Source organism: Nicotiana sylvestris, chromosome 3 (assembly GCF_000393655.2).
Source record: "Nicotiana sylvestris chromosome 3, ASM39365v2, whole genome shotgun sequence".
Classification (NCBI taxonomy): Eukaryota; Viridiplantae; Streptophyta; class Magnoliopsida; order Solanales; family Solanaceae; genus Nicotiana; species Nicotiana sylvestris.
Window position 1 is genome coordinate 47,498,590 of NC_091059.1, and position 14,923 is coordinate 47,513,512.

Below are 14,923 nucleotides of genomic sequence, written 5' to 3' on the forward strand. Positions count from 1 at the left end.
AGGCTACCATTAAGAACAAGTACCCGTTGCTGTGCATTGACGATTTGTTCGAACAGTTGTAGGGTGCTAGGGTGTTCTCTAAGATCGACTTGAGATCGGGGTATCATCAGCTGAAGATTTGGGACTCAGATGTCCCGAAGACTGCCTTCCGTACTAGATGTGGCCATTATGAGTTTCTGGTGATGTCCTTCGGCTTGACTAATGCCCCATCGGCTTTTATAGACTTGATGAACTGGGTGTTCAGGCCCTATATTGATTCCTTTGTTATTGTCTTCATTGATGACATCTTGATATACTCACGTAGCCTAGGGGAGCATGAGCAGCATATGAGAGTAGTGCTTCAGACATTGCGAGAGCAGAAGCTATATGCTAAGTTCTCCAAGTATGAGTTTTGGCTAGAGTCAGTAGCATTCTTGGGGCATATTATATCAAGAGAGGGTATTAGGGTGGATCCCAAGAAGATTGAGGCAGTTCAGAGTTGGCCACATCCTACTTCAGTGAATGAGATCAAGCGTTTCTTGGGGTTAGCAGGTTATTACCGCTGATTTGTACAGGGCTTTTTATCCATTGCATCACCTCTGACTAGATTGACCTAGAAGCGTGCTCCTTTCAGTTGGTTCGATGATTCTAAGGCGATCTTCCAGAAGCTCAAGACAGCCTTGACTACAGCAACGGTCCTAGTATTTCTTTCTGCTTCAGGGATGTATACGGTGTATTGCGATGCTTCACGTATTGGCTTAGGTTTTGTATTGATGCAGGAGGGGCGAGTTATTGCATATGCTTCGCGTCAGCTAAAGATTCATGAGAAGAATTACCTCGTGCAAGATTTAGAGTTAGAACCGATTGTTCATTCTCTTAAGATATGGAGGCATTATCTATATGGGGTGTCATGTGAGGTTTATACTGATCATCGTAGCTTACAACATTTGTTCAAGCAGAGGGATCTCAATTTCAGGTAGCATAGTTGGCTTGAGTGACTGAAGGATTATGACATCGCCATTATTTATCATCCAGGGAAGGCAAATGTGGTCGCAGATGCCTTAAGCAAGAAGGTAGAGAGTATGGGTATCTTGGCATACATTCCAGCGGAGGAGAGAATACTAGCTTTGAACATCCAGTCCTTGGCTAGCTGACTTGTGAGGTTGGACATTTCAGAGGCCACCCAAGTCCTTGCGTGTGTTGTTTCCAGTCTTTGATATTAGGGCATATCAAGGCTCGGTTGTTCGATGATCTGCATTTTGGCAGTCTTCAGAGAGACGATGCTACAGGGTAGTGCCAAGGAGGTTTCTATTGGCGAGGATGGTGTTTTGCGACTCCAGAGTCACCTATGTATTCCTAATGTCGATTGCTTGAGGGAGAGAATTCTAGAGAAGGCACACAGTTCACGGTATTTTATTTATCCTAGTGCTATGAAGATGTAGCGTGACTTGAGGCAGCATTCTTGGTTGCGGCGGATGAAGAAAGACATAGTTGAGTATATGGCTAGGTTCTTGAATTGCCAGCAGGTTAAGTATGAGCACCAGAGGCAAGGTGGCCTACTTAAGTAGATGACTATACCTTAGTGGAAGTGGGAGTACATTATTATGGACTTCGTAGTTGGGTTACCGGGTACACTGTAGAACTTTGATGTAGTTTGGGTCATTGTCGACAGGTTGACCAAGTCGGCACACTTCATTCCGGTTATGACTACTTATACTTCAGAGAGGTTGGCTCAGATCTACATTCGGAATATAGTTCGGTTGCACGGTATGCCTGTTTCCATCATATCAGATAAAGGCCCTCAATTCACTTCCCATTTTTGGAGGGTCGTACAAAGTGAGTTGGGGACCCATGTGGAGCTCAGCACAACATTTAACCCACAGACCGATGGGCTGTCGTATCACACAATTCAGTTTTTGGAGGACATGCTTAGAGCATGTGTGATCGACTTTGGAGGGTAGTGGGATCAGTTCTTGCCTTTGGCCGAGTTTGCTTACAACAACAGCTATCAGTCCAGCATCAAGATAGGTCCATTTGATTCTTTATATGGTCGGCAATGTCGTTTCCCTATCGGGTGGTTTGATCCTGGTAAGGCTAAGTTGTATGGTAGGATTTTGTGAAGGATTCCTTGGAAAAGGTAAAGATGATTAAGAAGAGACTTCGCATAGCATAGTCCAGACATCAAAGTTACGCATATCAGAAGGCATGTGATGTATCATTCATGGTCGGCGAGAAGGTTCTATTGGAAGTCTAGCCGATGAAGGGTCTTATGAGATTCGGGAAGAAGGGCAAGTTGTGCCCAAGGTTTATAGGCCCATTTGTGGTGTTGAGGCTAGTTGGGGAGGTTGCTTATGAGCTTGCTTTGCCTCCCAGCTTGTCAGGGGTTCATCTAGTTTTTCACGTGTCTATGCTTCGGAGGTATCACAACTTTTCCCATATGTTAGACTTTAGTACTATTCAGCTAGATGAGAGCTTGGGTTATGAGGAAAAACCTATTGCCATTATTGATAGACATGATCACCAGTTGAGATCCAAGAGTATTTCTGCGATAAAGGTCCAGTGGAGAGGCCAACCAGTCGAGGAGGCGACTTGGGAGTCCAAGGAGGACATGCGGAGCAGATATCCACGCTGATTTAGCATTTAAGGTATGAATCTAAACCCGTCTGAGGACGAATGTTTTTAAGAGGTGGAGAATGTAATGACCCGACTGGTCATTTAGCTTTCTAGAACCCAGTCCCCCTAAATAAGACTTCACGTACTTGATTTTACTAATATATGACTTGCGGGGATGGTTGGTTCGGGATTTAGAACAGTTTGGGTTGAAATCGGAACACATGGTTCCTTAAGGTTGGCTTAATAGGCCAAGTTTGACTTTGGTCAACATTTTGAGTAAACGACCTCGGAATCGGGATTTGAAGGTTCCAATAGGTTCGTATGATGATTTCGGACTTAGGCGTATGTCCAGATCGGGGTTTGGATTACCCGAGAGCGTTTTGGCGCCTAATAGTGAAAGTTGATCCCTTAAGTATTTTGATGTTCTTTAAATTTGGTTTAGAGTAGGTTTTTGTGATATCGAGGTTCGAACAGAATTTTGAGATTGTGAATAGTTCCATAATGTCATTTAAGACTTGCACGCAAAATTTAGTGTCAATCCGATTAGTATAAGTATGTTTCGGCACATTGGAAGTCGATTGAAGAACTTGAAGGTCATAAGTTTGATTCAATTGGTTTTAGGGTGTGATTATTGGATTTAGCATTATTTCGGGCATTCCAAGGTTTCGAGCGAGTCCATTTTATGATTCCAAAGTTGTCGGTATGTTTGGGCGGGACCCCGGGATCCCTGAGCGTCAATCGGACGAGGCTCGAGTTAAGTTAGAAATTTAAGAAGGAGGTGTAGCTCCAGTTTTGTCATAATCGCACCTATAGTTGACCAGCCGCAGGTGCGAGACAACAGAAGCGGCTAACCAATCGCAGATGCAGCATAAGGGGAAGAGCCTAGGTTCCGCAGATACAACTCCTCTTCCGATAAAGGAGTCCCCAGACCATAGATGCGACCCCAACTACCCGGCCTAATTCCGCAGAAGCGGACTTTCCCTCACAGAAGCGAGGCGCAGATGCTGTACCGACTCGACTGGTCATTTTTCTTTCTAGAATCTCGTTCCCCTAAATAAGAATCCCCGTACTTGCTTTAATTGATTTATGTCTTGTGGGGATGGTTGGTTCGGGATTTGGAGAAGTTTGGGTTGAAACCAGAACACTTGGTTCCTTAAGGTTGGCTTAAAAGGCCAAGTTTGACTTCGGTCAACATTTCCAGTGAACGGACCCAGGCTCGTATTTTGATGGTCCCGTAGGGTCTATAATAAAATATGAGACTTGGGCGTATGCCCGGAATCGAATTCCGAGGTCCCTAGCTCGAGTAATGAATTTGTTTTAAAAATTGTTAAACTAAAAATCTATGTATTTAAAAAAACTGAATAATGTTTGATCATATTGATATCGGGCTCGTATGTTGGTTCCGTAGCCCGGTATAGGTCAAATATAACATTTAAGTCATGTCTGTGAAATTTGGTGAGAAACGGGACTAATTTGATGTGATTCGGACGTTCGGTTGTAAAAATGGGAATTTTACGGATTTTGTATGTTTTGGTGTTAAATCCGTAGTTTTAGATGTTATTTCGTCGATTCACGAGCAAGTTTGTAGGATGTTGTTAGACTTGTTGGAGTATTCGGTGTGGATCCCCGAGGGCTCGGGTGAGTTTTGGACGTGTGTTGCGAGTGAAAACTCTCCAGTTTTTCTGGTATTTATGGGCAGTCTCGCAGGTCTCGCAAATGTGAGGAATTTTTTGAATTTACGATGGCCGCATTTGCGAGGAAGGCTTCGCAATTGCGAAGAATCCTAGCTGGGCAGTCGTCGCATTTGCAAACCCAGCAGGGTCCGCATTTGCGACTCTTTTGCCGCATTTGCGACCCTTGCAAAGAGAGACCAGGTTCACATTTGCAATGATTTTGTCGCAATTGCGAGCTTCGTATTTGCGAACCTAAAGTCACATATGCGACATCAGAGGCCTAGGCACAACTTTTAAAAATGGGACTTTGGACATTTATTTTATTTCACTTCTACACTTGGGCGATTTGGGAACTTCCAAAGAAGGGTTTTCAACCTAGTATTGGGAGGTCAGTTATGTCCACTTAATGTGAGTTTAATACTTGGGTTTTGGGTAGATTAACACATAAAAATTAGTGAAAATCATGGGATTAGAGTAAAACCTAGGGTTTTGATAAAAACAAGATCTAACCATGAAATTTGTTATGGAATGGAGTAAAAATCATATATTCTTGATCCTTAGGTTATGGGTAACAACATTCTTCAAAAAATTTCGGAATCCCAGCACATGGACCTAGGGTTGAATTTTAGAAACTTTGCATTTAGGGTTGGGAAATTACTCTAATAGCTAGAATATGAACTCTTGAGCTTGTATTGACTAGTTTTTACCCCGTTTGATTAGTTTTGGATTGTTCGGCTCCGAATTGAGGGTTTTGAGCACGTTCTTGAATTTGGAAGTAAGCTTTGGAGCAAAGTGAGTCTCCTTTCTAATCTTGTAAGAGGAAAATAAACCCCTAGGTGAATTAAATAGATGCTTGTGAATTAAATAGATGTTTTGGGCTACGTACGTGGTGACGAGAGTCCATGCGTAGCTGCTATTATGCTAATTGTCCGAGTAGTTTAGGACTCATATCATTTCTATACATGCAAATGCCTACGTTTTTGGTTGCTACTGAGATCATTTAGGGCATGCTAGAAATTGTAAATAATTATAAATGAATGTACACACTTACTTGAGAAGTTATATGAATTTATTTGACTATAAATGAGCAATGTGTGCTTACTTGATAAAAATTGCTATTTGTGTATCGGGTCGATCACCTCGGTAGAAATAGATGCATCTATGGTTCGCGCCATTCGATTCTATGGCAGTGCACAGTTTAATATTATGTTGGACTAGGCCGTACGAACACGACATAACGTGCGCATGTTATTCACGTGGAATTTATCCATAATTTACTCTGTTTAAATACTTTGAAATGCAAATTATTATATGACATGACCGAAGATGATATATCATTTTCTCCTTGATTTTGAGACTGTCATTATATTCATGCTATCCTTGCTTAGCGAAATACTTAAATATTATTGACATTGACATTAGTAAGTGTCATGTCGACCCGTCGTCATTACTTCTTTGAGGTTAGACTGGATACTTGTTGGGTACATGTTGTTTATATACTTATACTATGATTCTGTACTTAACTGTACAAGATTTGAGGCAGGTGCATCTAGCTATCCAGTCGGCGTGCACCCCTAATACTTGATCGAGACTTCACGGTGAGCTGGCCCTTCTGGGCCGTTCAGCAGCATGCCAGAGTCTCTTCTTTTCTTTTGTTATATCTGTCTATTCCATCCCGGGCAGTAGGGTAATTATATTCTTTGTACATTGTACTAGTTGCCCTCGTACTTGTGACACTGGTTCCTGGCACACACATTAGTAGACTATCATTTTAATTGTATATCTATTATTATGGATTGTTATCACTTGTTTTAAATTTAAGTCAAGAACATGTTGTGATTATTTGGTAAAATAAATGAGAACTTGCTAGTTGACTAGGGTTGGCTTGCCACCCAATGGTGTTGGACGCCATCACGATCTATAATGAAAATTTGGTCGTGACAACATGGTATCAGAGCACTAGGTTCGCGTAGGCCTTGCAAGTCATGGGCAAACCTAATAGAGTTTTTTGGATCAGTATGGAGATGTCTGTATCTATCTTGGAGAGGCTATCGGGTATTAGGAAACTACTCTTTATTCATCTTCTATCGTGTAGTCAATGATATACTAAATTTCCTTCTTCTATTCTCTCACAGAAGGAGAGGACGTGCACTGCAGATGTTCCAGACCCGGGAAGAGCTGCTCCCCCCGCTGCTAGAGGCCGAGGCAGAGGCCGGGGGAGGGCACCGGCCAAAGGTAGGTGACGAGGGTGTCTTAGAGCTGCCCCAGTTGCACCAGCAGCGAATCCTGCAGGGGACCCTATTATTGAGGAGCAGGGCAAGGTTCCCACAGCTGCCTACCCCGGCGGACTTCATGATAGCACCGGCTTTCCAGGAGATCATGGGACATATGTTGCGGTTCATGGACACCATGACATAGGCTGGTTTATTTCTGGCAGACCCAGCCACATCTTAGGTGGGAGGGGAAGCATAGACCCCTACTACCCAAGCTCCTGGTCATGCAACTGCAGTGTATCAGACTCTGGGTGTACTACTTGCGAACGGGGCTCAACCAGTTGCTATAGTTGTACACAAGCCTAGACCAGCGGCGGACGGCAATCCACAAAAGTTGCTGGACAGATGGACTAGGTTACACCCTCCCATCTTTGGAGATGAGCATCACGAGGATGCTCAGGATTTCATTGATAGGTGCAGGGACAGACTGCAAAACATGAGGATATTGGAGTTTCACAGGGTTGACTTCACTACATTCTAGCTGGAGGGCAAAGCCCGTAGATGGCGGAAGTCTTACCGTCTTGGCAGGCCAATGGGTTCTCCTCCCATTACTTGGGGTCAGTTCACACAACTTTTCCTAGATAGGTATATTCCACCCTCTGAGAGAGAAGAGCTGCGGTATTAGTTTGAGCAGGGTCAGATATCTGTGACCGACTATGAGGCGAGGTTTTCTGAGTTGTCCCGCCATACACTGATGATACTTCCTACTGATGCAGAGAGGGTGTGAAGGTTTGTTGCAGGGTTGCATTCTGGTATTAGGGACATCATGCAGAGATTGCTCGGAGGATTGAGGGCTACCATCTGTGGAGTAGAGAGTATATGCAACATGACAAGAGGGTTTGATTCTCTATAGAGTTTAGAGGTGGCCCGGTTAGGGATAGAGGTCATTGTGGGAGGGGTCAGCCCAGCAGGCCCCCATATTCAGCACCACCACCTCCTCAAAGTGCTCCAGGGCACCCATATTTCAGTATTATTCTAGAGAGTTCTTATCGCCCGCCAGCTATTCAGGGTTCTTCTAGCGGGTATTCAGGTCCCTAGGGTTCTTCTAGCTCCTATTTTAATGTTATACCGGAGAGTTCATACTGCCCACCGGCTATTAGGCGTCTTCCGATGGGTCTACAGGCCATCAGGGTCAGACATCAGGGCAGTAGGTCACCGCACCGCGGGATTGTTTTGAGAGCGGAGATCTGGGTCATATGAGGAGATACTGCCCAGGCTTCGGGGCTGTTGATACCCAATTTTTCCCTATGTATTTTTTACATACAAAATACTTTCAAAATAGCATATATATATGCATATATAAGTATGTCCAAATATTTTAGTATTTTCCTAATTTTTTAAAAGATTTTTAAATCAATTTATTACCCTATTTTAACAATACAAAAACTAATAATTATTCCCAAAATTATCATTTTGGTGAATAACTTATTTTATCCTTATATTTATACAAAAATATGTCTAGGGTAATTTCTACACATTTTTTACAAATTTATTTAGTATTTTAAAAGTTAAATTGCATATAATTGCAATTTTAACCTATTTTAAGATTTAATTGGGTTTATGATTACAAATATTGATCCCAGTGTTTTTTAATTTAATATTTGGGTATTATTAATTCATTTAGTACTTTTAATTTGTTTTAGAAATCATTTTACCTATTTTTATAAAATAAAAAGGGAAAAAGTGGCTATTTAAAATCTAGCCCTAACTATTTCAATTTTGGCCTAAAATCTGCCCCCAATTAAACCCCAATTTTTTTTTAAATGGACCATCCCAATTCAATTTAACCCGCCCCTGACCCAACTAAAATCTACCTGACCCAGACCCCCTCTTATCCTGGCCGTTGATCTCTAATATCAACGGCCCCTACCCATTTTTGCCTTTTTTAATCCAAACGACTACCCTAATCCCCTCATTTCTCTTCTATCAGCTGCCTCTAAATGCTCCAATCCCTCAATCTCTCTCGAATGTTCTCAATACCCTAATCGCCTCCTACCGTCTTCAACCTCAAAACCACCGGAATCCATGGCTTCTCAGGCCATGGAAGCCCTACACTCATCCCTTCTTGCTCTTATACGCCTGGTACTTGGAGGTTCAAGGTCTGACCTCGAAGGTTTCCTCTCAAATCCTCTGCTGATTCAAGGTTTCATGGCCGTCTCCGGCCTTGCGAAGCATACCATGGTGTTTTGAGCCTGGTTCTAACTTCTCTGACTCAGATCGGACTTTTTCCAAGTCTCTCTCATTTCTAGGGCTCTTCTGAAACCCTAACTCTTTGAGGTTTTCTTCGATCTTTTTATATTTGTTATGTATCTATCCTCTATTTGAGTTTTCAAACGATTTCCCCAACTTTCTTTCAAAAATTACTTTCAAAATCCCATCTTTTTCGATTTAGGGTTTTCTGAAATGCTTAAAATGTTTCTCTGGCTGTTCTTTTCCTTTTCTTTGTCTCTACTTTGCTCATATGTTTCCTTTTTACCACACATATTCTTCTGTGCTTTCTATCTTTCGTTTTTCTACTGTGTTTCTATACCATGCTCTCACATGTTTATCTTACTGTGTTTTCCTATATGTTCTTTTGCTATACTTTTCGGGTGTTCTTGTGTTCTTCTACTGTATTTCTCTACTAAATTCTTAAGTCTCTTTGTTTGCCTTCTACTGAACCTTGTTTTAAGTTTCTTCTAAAGACGCGTTTAAGCATGTTTTCCTCTACTGTTTCTTCTACTCTCATTATGCTTCGAATTTCTTCACTCTGTTTGCTTTGAAATTTCTACTGAAGTTGCTTGTTTTCTCATGAGTTTCTAAAAGAAATCTCTAAGCCTGTTTTGACTACTCGCTTCCTCATCTTTGTACTTGACTCGAGGTGGAAACCCAAGAATTTGGGGGTATTGCCGAGGTTTGGTCATGTGATTGAACTAGGGTTTTGTTTGAGAACCCTTAACTCTTTCAGACTAATCTCTGAGTCTATGAACTAAGTTTGAACTTCTTTGTTTGCACACAATTCTGAGCTTTTTTAAATTCTTCTACACTAGACCCTTCTACTGATTAGCATGATAAGTTTCTCTCATGTTTAATGTGTCTGTTTGCTTTTATATGTGATGAATCTTTATTCAAAAGGGTTTTTCAACTTGTGATTGACTCAGAATTCCTTTGAATAGGTCTAATTGATTGTTGCCGATTTTACTTAAGTAAAACATTTCTTCACCTTTTCTGACTAGGTTCATTCCTACAAATCTTTGGACTTCTGATTTCTTGGTTGTTAACTGATTTCCTTGCCTTATTTGCACAAATCGTGTACTGTCAAGACCTTGTCCTTAAATAGAACTTTATCTATTTACCCCTACTATACTACTTTGCACAAAGTGTTTGATTAATTTCTTTCCTTAATGGGTTTATACCAATTTGTAATCTGAATCCCTTAATTAAAGGGAAAACTTGTGTAACTGATTGACAATCGATTTTCAAACTATTCTCTTACCTTATTTCTGCTTGCCTTTTATACTATAAAAGGGCACGACCCCTTTCTCACCATGGACACTTTCAACTCAACACTTTTACACTTCAGACTTCACACCCACAGTCTCAATCCTCTTCTAAACTCATCGTATTCTGACTTCCTGTTTGCACTTTGGTTTTACAAGACTACGACTTTCTTCTTACTTGTTTCTTTAAGACTGGTATGTTCTAGTTTTAGCTTCAGCATCATCCCAATGTGTTTACTTACATCCTTTACATCCATGTCTATTTTACTGTCTATGTGGAGTTAAATATTTAACTGGCATGTTAATTTCTTTTTACCTGTTTTTGTTGTGAATCCATGCACCCATGTTTCCTTCTATGTGCTTTGAATTGTAGTTCATAACATGGCAATATGCAAGTTATTGTTCATGTTTGGACTTGATCCCTTAGGGGATCCTGACTCCCAAAATAATGTGTTTAATAGGCTTGTAGGGTGTGCCAACACTTCTCATTGCTAGGTATGCCCACTAGATTGTGCTTGCTTCTTTACCACTTCCCATTTACCCTTTTTCAAACTTTGAACTTACACTCACTCTTAGCTTCTATGTTCTGCCCCCCTCATGTTAGCCTTGCCTTGGGACGTTGAGTTCCCTTTGAACTTGGATACCTGAGGGCTGACCCTTCCACACTGCACTATGACTTAATCCTGCACATTTGGGTGTGAGCACTATCCGAAGTCCATTTGAGGCTCTTAGAGAACTCTGACACATCCAAATGAGAGAAAGGCTTTGGATCTTGATATTTGGAGTTGGTTCATCACATATTTCAGACATGGAACCTGAATTAGGCTCCCCTTACTTGTACTGTTAATTTTTTATGTAATTTTGCTTTTCTTATTCATTCTGGGCTGTAATAATTTGTAATAACTATTAGGGGTGGCTAGTGAAAAGGGATGGGAATGACTGTATGCAAACAGGGGTAGATATCATGCCTATAGGCTTATTAATTTCTATAGATACCATGCCTATTTCTGCATTCTCATCTTTAGATAACATGCCTATAGGTTTATTAATTTCTGCATCCACGTAGATATCCTTATTATAGGTTTACTTACAGAATTCTGCACTTGCATATAGACACCATGGCTATAAGAATTCCTGCATTATATAGACACCATGTCTATAGGTTTATGCATTCATATAGATACCATGTCTTTAAGGTTTTCTGCACTTCTGCATTATATAGATACCATGTCTATAAGAAAGTTCTGCATCTCTCATCTAGATACCATGCTCGTAGTTAACTAGAAATTCAAATCCTGCATATGCATCTGTCACTAGACAAACCTGTCTATAGGATTTAAATAACTAACAGCATTTAGATACCATGCCCATAGGATTTCTGCACTCTTGCTACGTCTGTAAAAATGTTTAAAATCAAAAACGCCTAGAAAGCATGCCTATAGAAACTATCAGCCAAATCTGAACCGCCTCACTCATTTTAAGTTTAATCTGTCAGCAGTAACGCATTATCAACTACAGAAATTGTATTATTCTGTTAAAAACTGGCAACCTTTCTGTAATCAGTTTACTTCTTTATTTCTGAAACCAGTAGATAACATGCCTATAGGTTTTGTCTAACACTTAGGCAAGCCTTAGGATAAAAGCTATAATTGCACCACGTTTTGTTAATTACAACCAGTGGGCATGCCAAATTCGGACTTCTTATCTGAAAATATGTGATAGATCAGCCTGCTTTAACTTATTAAGTTTGATTAGACCTTAATCAGTACATGCAAGACATGCTAAACTATATGCTTTTCTTTGATTTAATGAGGTCTATTTGAGCCTTTCTATCTGTTTATATACTTTCCCAATACTTGCTACATATATGTTTTGATTACCACCTTAGAATTTTGTCCTTTTAAAACTATGAAACCTCATACCCCTTCCCTTTTAGGATTAGTAGTCCCAAGTACCTCCGAGACTGATAGGATTGGGGAAGGTAATAACATGCAATAAGTAACGAAACCATTCCGCGCTTTAATACCTTAACGGGGTGGGAAAAAGGTAGATATGGATATGATGACCACGCGATAACATCTCATGTAGCCCCTCTTTGAGGAGTGATTACCGGATGTTGTGTGGGGTGATCCATATTATTTGTAAACCTAGGACCCCCCTCCCTTTACTTGTTTATTTTATTACTTTCAGAATTTCCAAACTATTTTCTCAAAAAATTCAGCTTTCTTTTATTTCTTTAAACTCTAATCTATTTGCAACCATTATGTGAAAACCCCCTCATATTTGAAACTTTTTACTTGCCTACTTGTTATTTGAACTTAAGATCACAATTATAGTATGGCCGAAAACCACACTAGTGGATCCTGAGGGGTGCCTAACACCTTCCCCTCGGGATAATTTCGAGCCCTTATCCAATCTCTGGTTTTCTAAGTCAATTTCTTCCTAGTGTCCTAATGCACTTTAATCATTAGGTGGCGACTCTTCAATTTAAACCCAATTCCTAAAGGGGAATGAGTTTCCCTCCCAAATGTTATAAACCCGATTTCGCGGGAAAAAAGGGGCGCGACAGCATGGCGACTCTGTTGGGGATACTGTAAGCTTTTTACCATTTCATGTTGTTTGTGACATTACGTTTCTTTACGTGTCTTCTTTTAATGCCTTTAAGCATTTAATTCTTTCTTCTACTATGAAACTGACTTGGCTCTTTGTTTCTTTCTTTTCTTTTAATGCTTTCCTTTACCGCTTTCCTTTAATATTGTTATAAATTCTGAGAAATTGTTGTAATTATTACTTTATGAACGTTCACATACATGACAACTTGCTTGATTATTGTAACTGTATATTCAACATCATATTCCACTCGTGCCAAAGAAAATATCATAGCAACACTTATAATGAGTGCTTGCTCCCTTCCGATATTATCACCCCCTAAATCCGGCAAAGGCATATTTGTGATAAAACCAGTCGATCAATGGTGTAGTCGACGGTTTCGTGCCTTTCCCTCTTGAGTTGTCCGCTCAAGCGTACCAGTCTAATACCCCATAGAAACCTTTACTCTGTTTAACTCTGCATGCATCATGGTCAAACCTAGCCGAGTCAGTTATGTTGTCCACATAACGACTCTTTAAAATAGCCTTGTCCAAAGTCCACTGGGTTTCCTTGAAACCCAAACGGACATTACCAAGTTTTGTGCATTTATTTGGAGAATAAATGTTTTTATGCCAACTATTGATATTTAATAGTCGAGTCTGGTGGGGATAAGGGCCTAACATTCTTGTCTTGCAGAAATATGAGGCACGAAGTCCCCAGATTCGGCATGGTCACCAGCATCCACCCAAAGTTGTTAAACTGGTGGGAAGATCTCCATTCCAGTGATCAGACTCTTGTCCGGAAATACCTAGGAAATCTACCTTCCATCATGGAGGTCCAACCCAACAATAAAATCATAGAAGCTGCTACTCTGTTTTGGGATTGTGATAGGTCTATGTTTCGCTTCGAAGAGATTGAGATGACACCCCTGCTAGAGGAAATAGGAGGATTGGCTAGTATACCATGGGAGACCCCGGGTTTGTTAATGCCGGAAAATCGCAAGGGTAGAGGTTTTCTCAAAATGATGGGCCTAAAGAAGAATCCAGACTTGATATGTTTGAAGTAGTCCTACATTCCCTTTGATTATTTGTACAGGAGGTACAGTCACAGCGAATCCCACCGTAGATATCCGGATGAGTTCGCCCTTACATCATTGGGGCATATTCACCGAAGGGTCTTTGTCTTCATGTTCTGCTTCTTGGCGATGATAGTATTTCTAATGAAGAAAGCAAGGATCCACACCAGGCTAGCCATGGTCACCAAAACTTTGATGGAGGGAATTGGTGGACAACCATTTAGCATAGTGCGTCGTAGAGATATACCGAGCCTTGGAAAAATGTCAACAAGGAGCCCCACACTTCGAGGGCTACAACTTGCTACTCCAGCTCTGGCTCATAGAGCATCTTCAAAGGGGTGAATATCAGCAAGAGATTCAGCGTAGAGATTGGGATGATCATATAGCCTTCCATCAACCAAGGCGAATGAACTACATGCCCAACATGTTTTCTCAGCCAGAAGATGCTAAGGGGTGGGTGGAGCTGTTTGAAAATCTAACTGAGGATCAAATACAATGGATGTTTGAGTGGTTCCCTACTGAAGAGTTCATCGCCCGATACAGGGACGCACCATTTTTGATACTGATCTGTTTAAGAGGAACCTACCCTTATATCCCTCTCCGAGTTATGAGACAAGCTAGTAGGTAGCATGTTATACCAAGGTTCGACAAGATGAGTCACTTCCGAGCTGACTTCCAAGCTGATGACAGTCATTATAAATGCCAAGCTCAGCATATGTGGCATTACAAGATCATCATGGGAAGAGATACTATCGAAGCAGATAGATACCATGCTGGATGCACCCCATACTATTCAGGCTGACTGGAGGATAATCACAATGGTCTGGGCTAACCCGAGTTTTTTCGAGGTCAGAGAATCATCGATGAAAGGGCTGAAGCACAGGTCAAATACAACCAACTGTGCAAGAGGATTCAGGAATGTGAAGGTAAGCACCGTGAGATTCAAGAAGCCCACCAAAAATTTATTAAAGTGTGGAAAGACATGGATGTCAGTACCAACAAGTGATTAGGATACCTGGAACGAGGTTTAGTGGAGCAGGAAAGGAAGTTTCTCAAGATGATCGAGGACTAGCAGAATGCTGAAGGAAACGAGGGTGGACACCTGGCCAGAGCCTACCTGCTTCTGGGACTTCGCGAGCTGGTGAAGCTATTCGATGGAGCCAAAGATGCCGAGTCTGGGGAAGGAACTTCTGGGACCAAGTAGATAGGAATATAACTTTCCATTTTATGAATGTGATAAGG

The 14,923-nt window shown here is 41.1% G+C and overlaps 1 protein-coding gene across 1 annotated transcript; it reads left to right on the forward strand.

Annotated features, from left to right (window-relative positions):
* The first annotated feature begins 2,236 nt into the window (after positions 1–2,236).
* LOC138887313 (uncharacterized) lies at positions 2,237–2,611 on the forward strand. The gene has a single exon (XM_070169045.1). It carries the CDS (start codon positions 2,237–2,239, stop codon positions 2,609–2,611), a length of 375 nt encoding a protein of 124 aa, XP_070025146.1.
* The last annotated feature ends 12,312 nt before the right edge of the window (positions 2,612–14,923 follow it).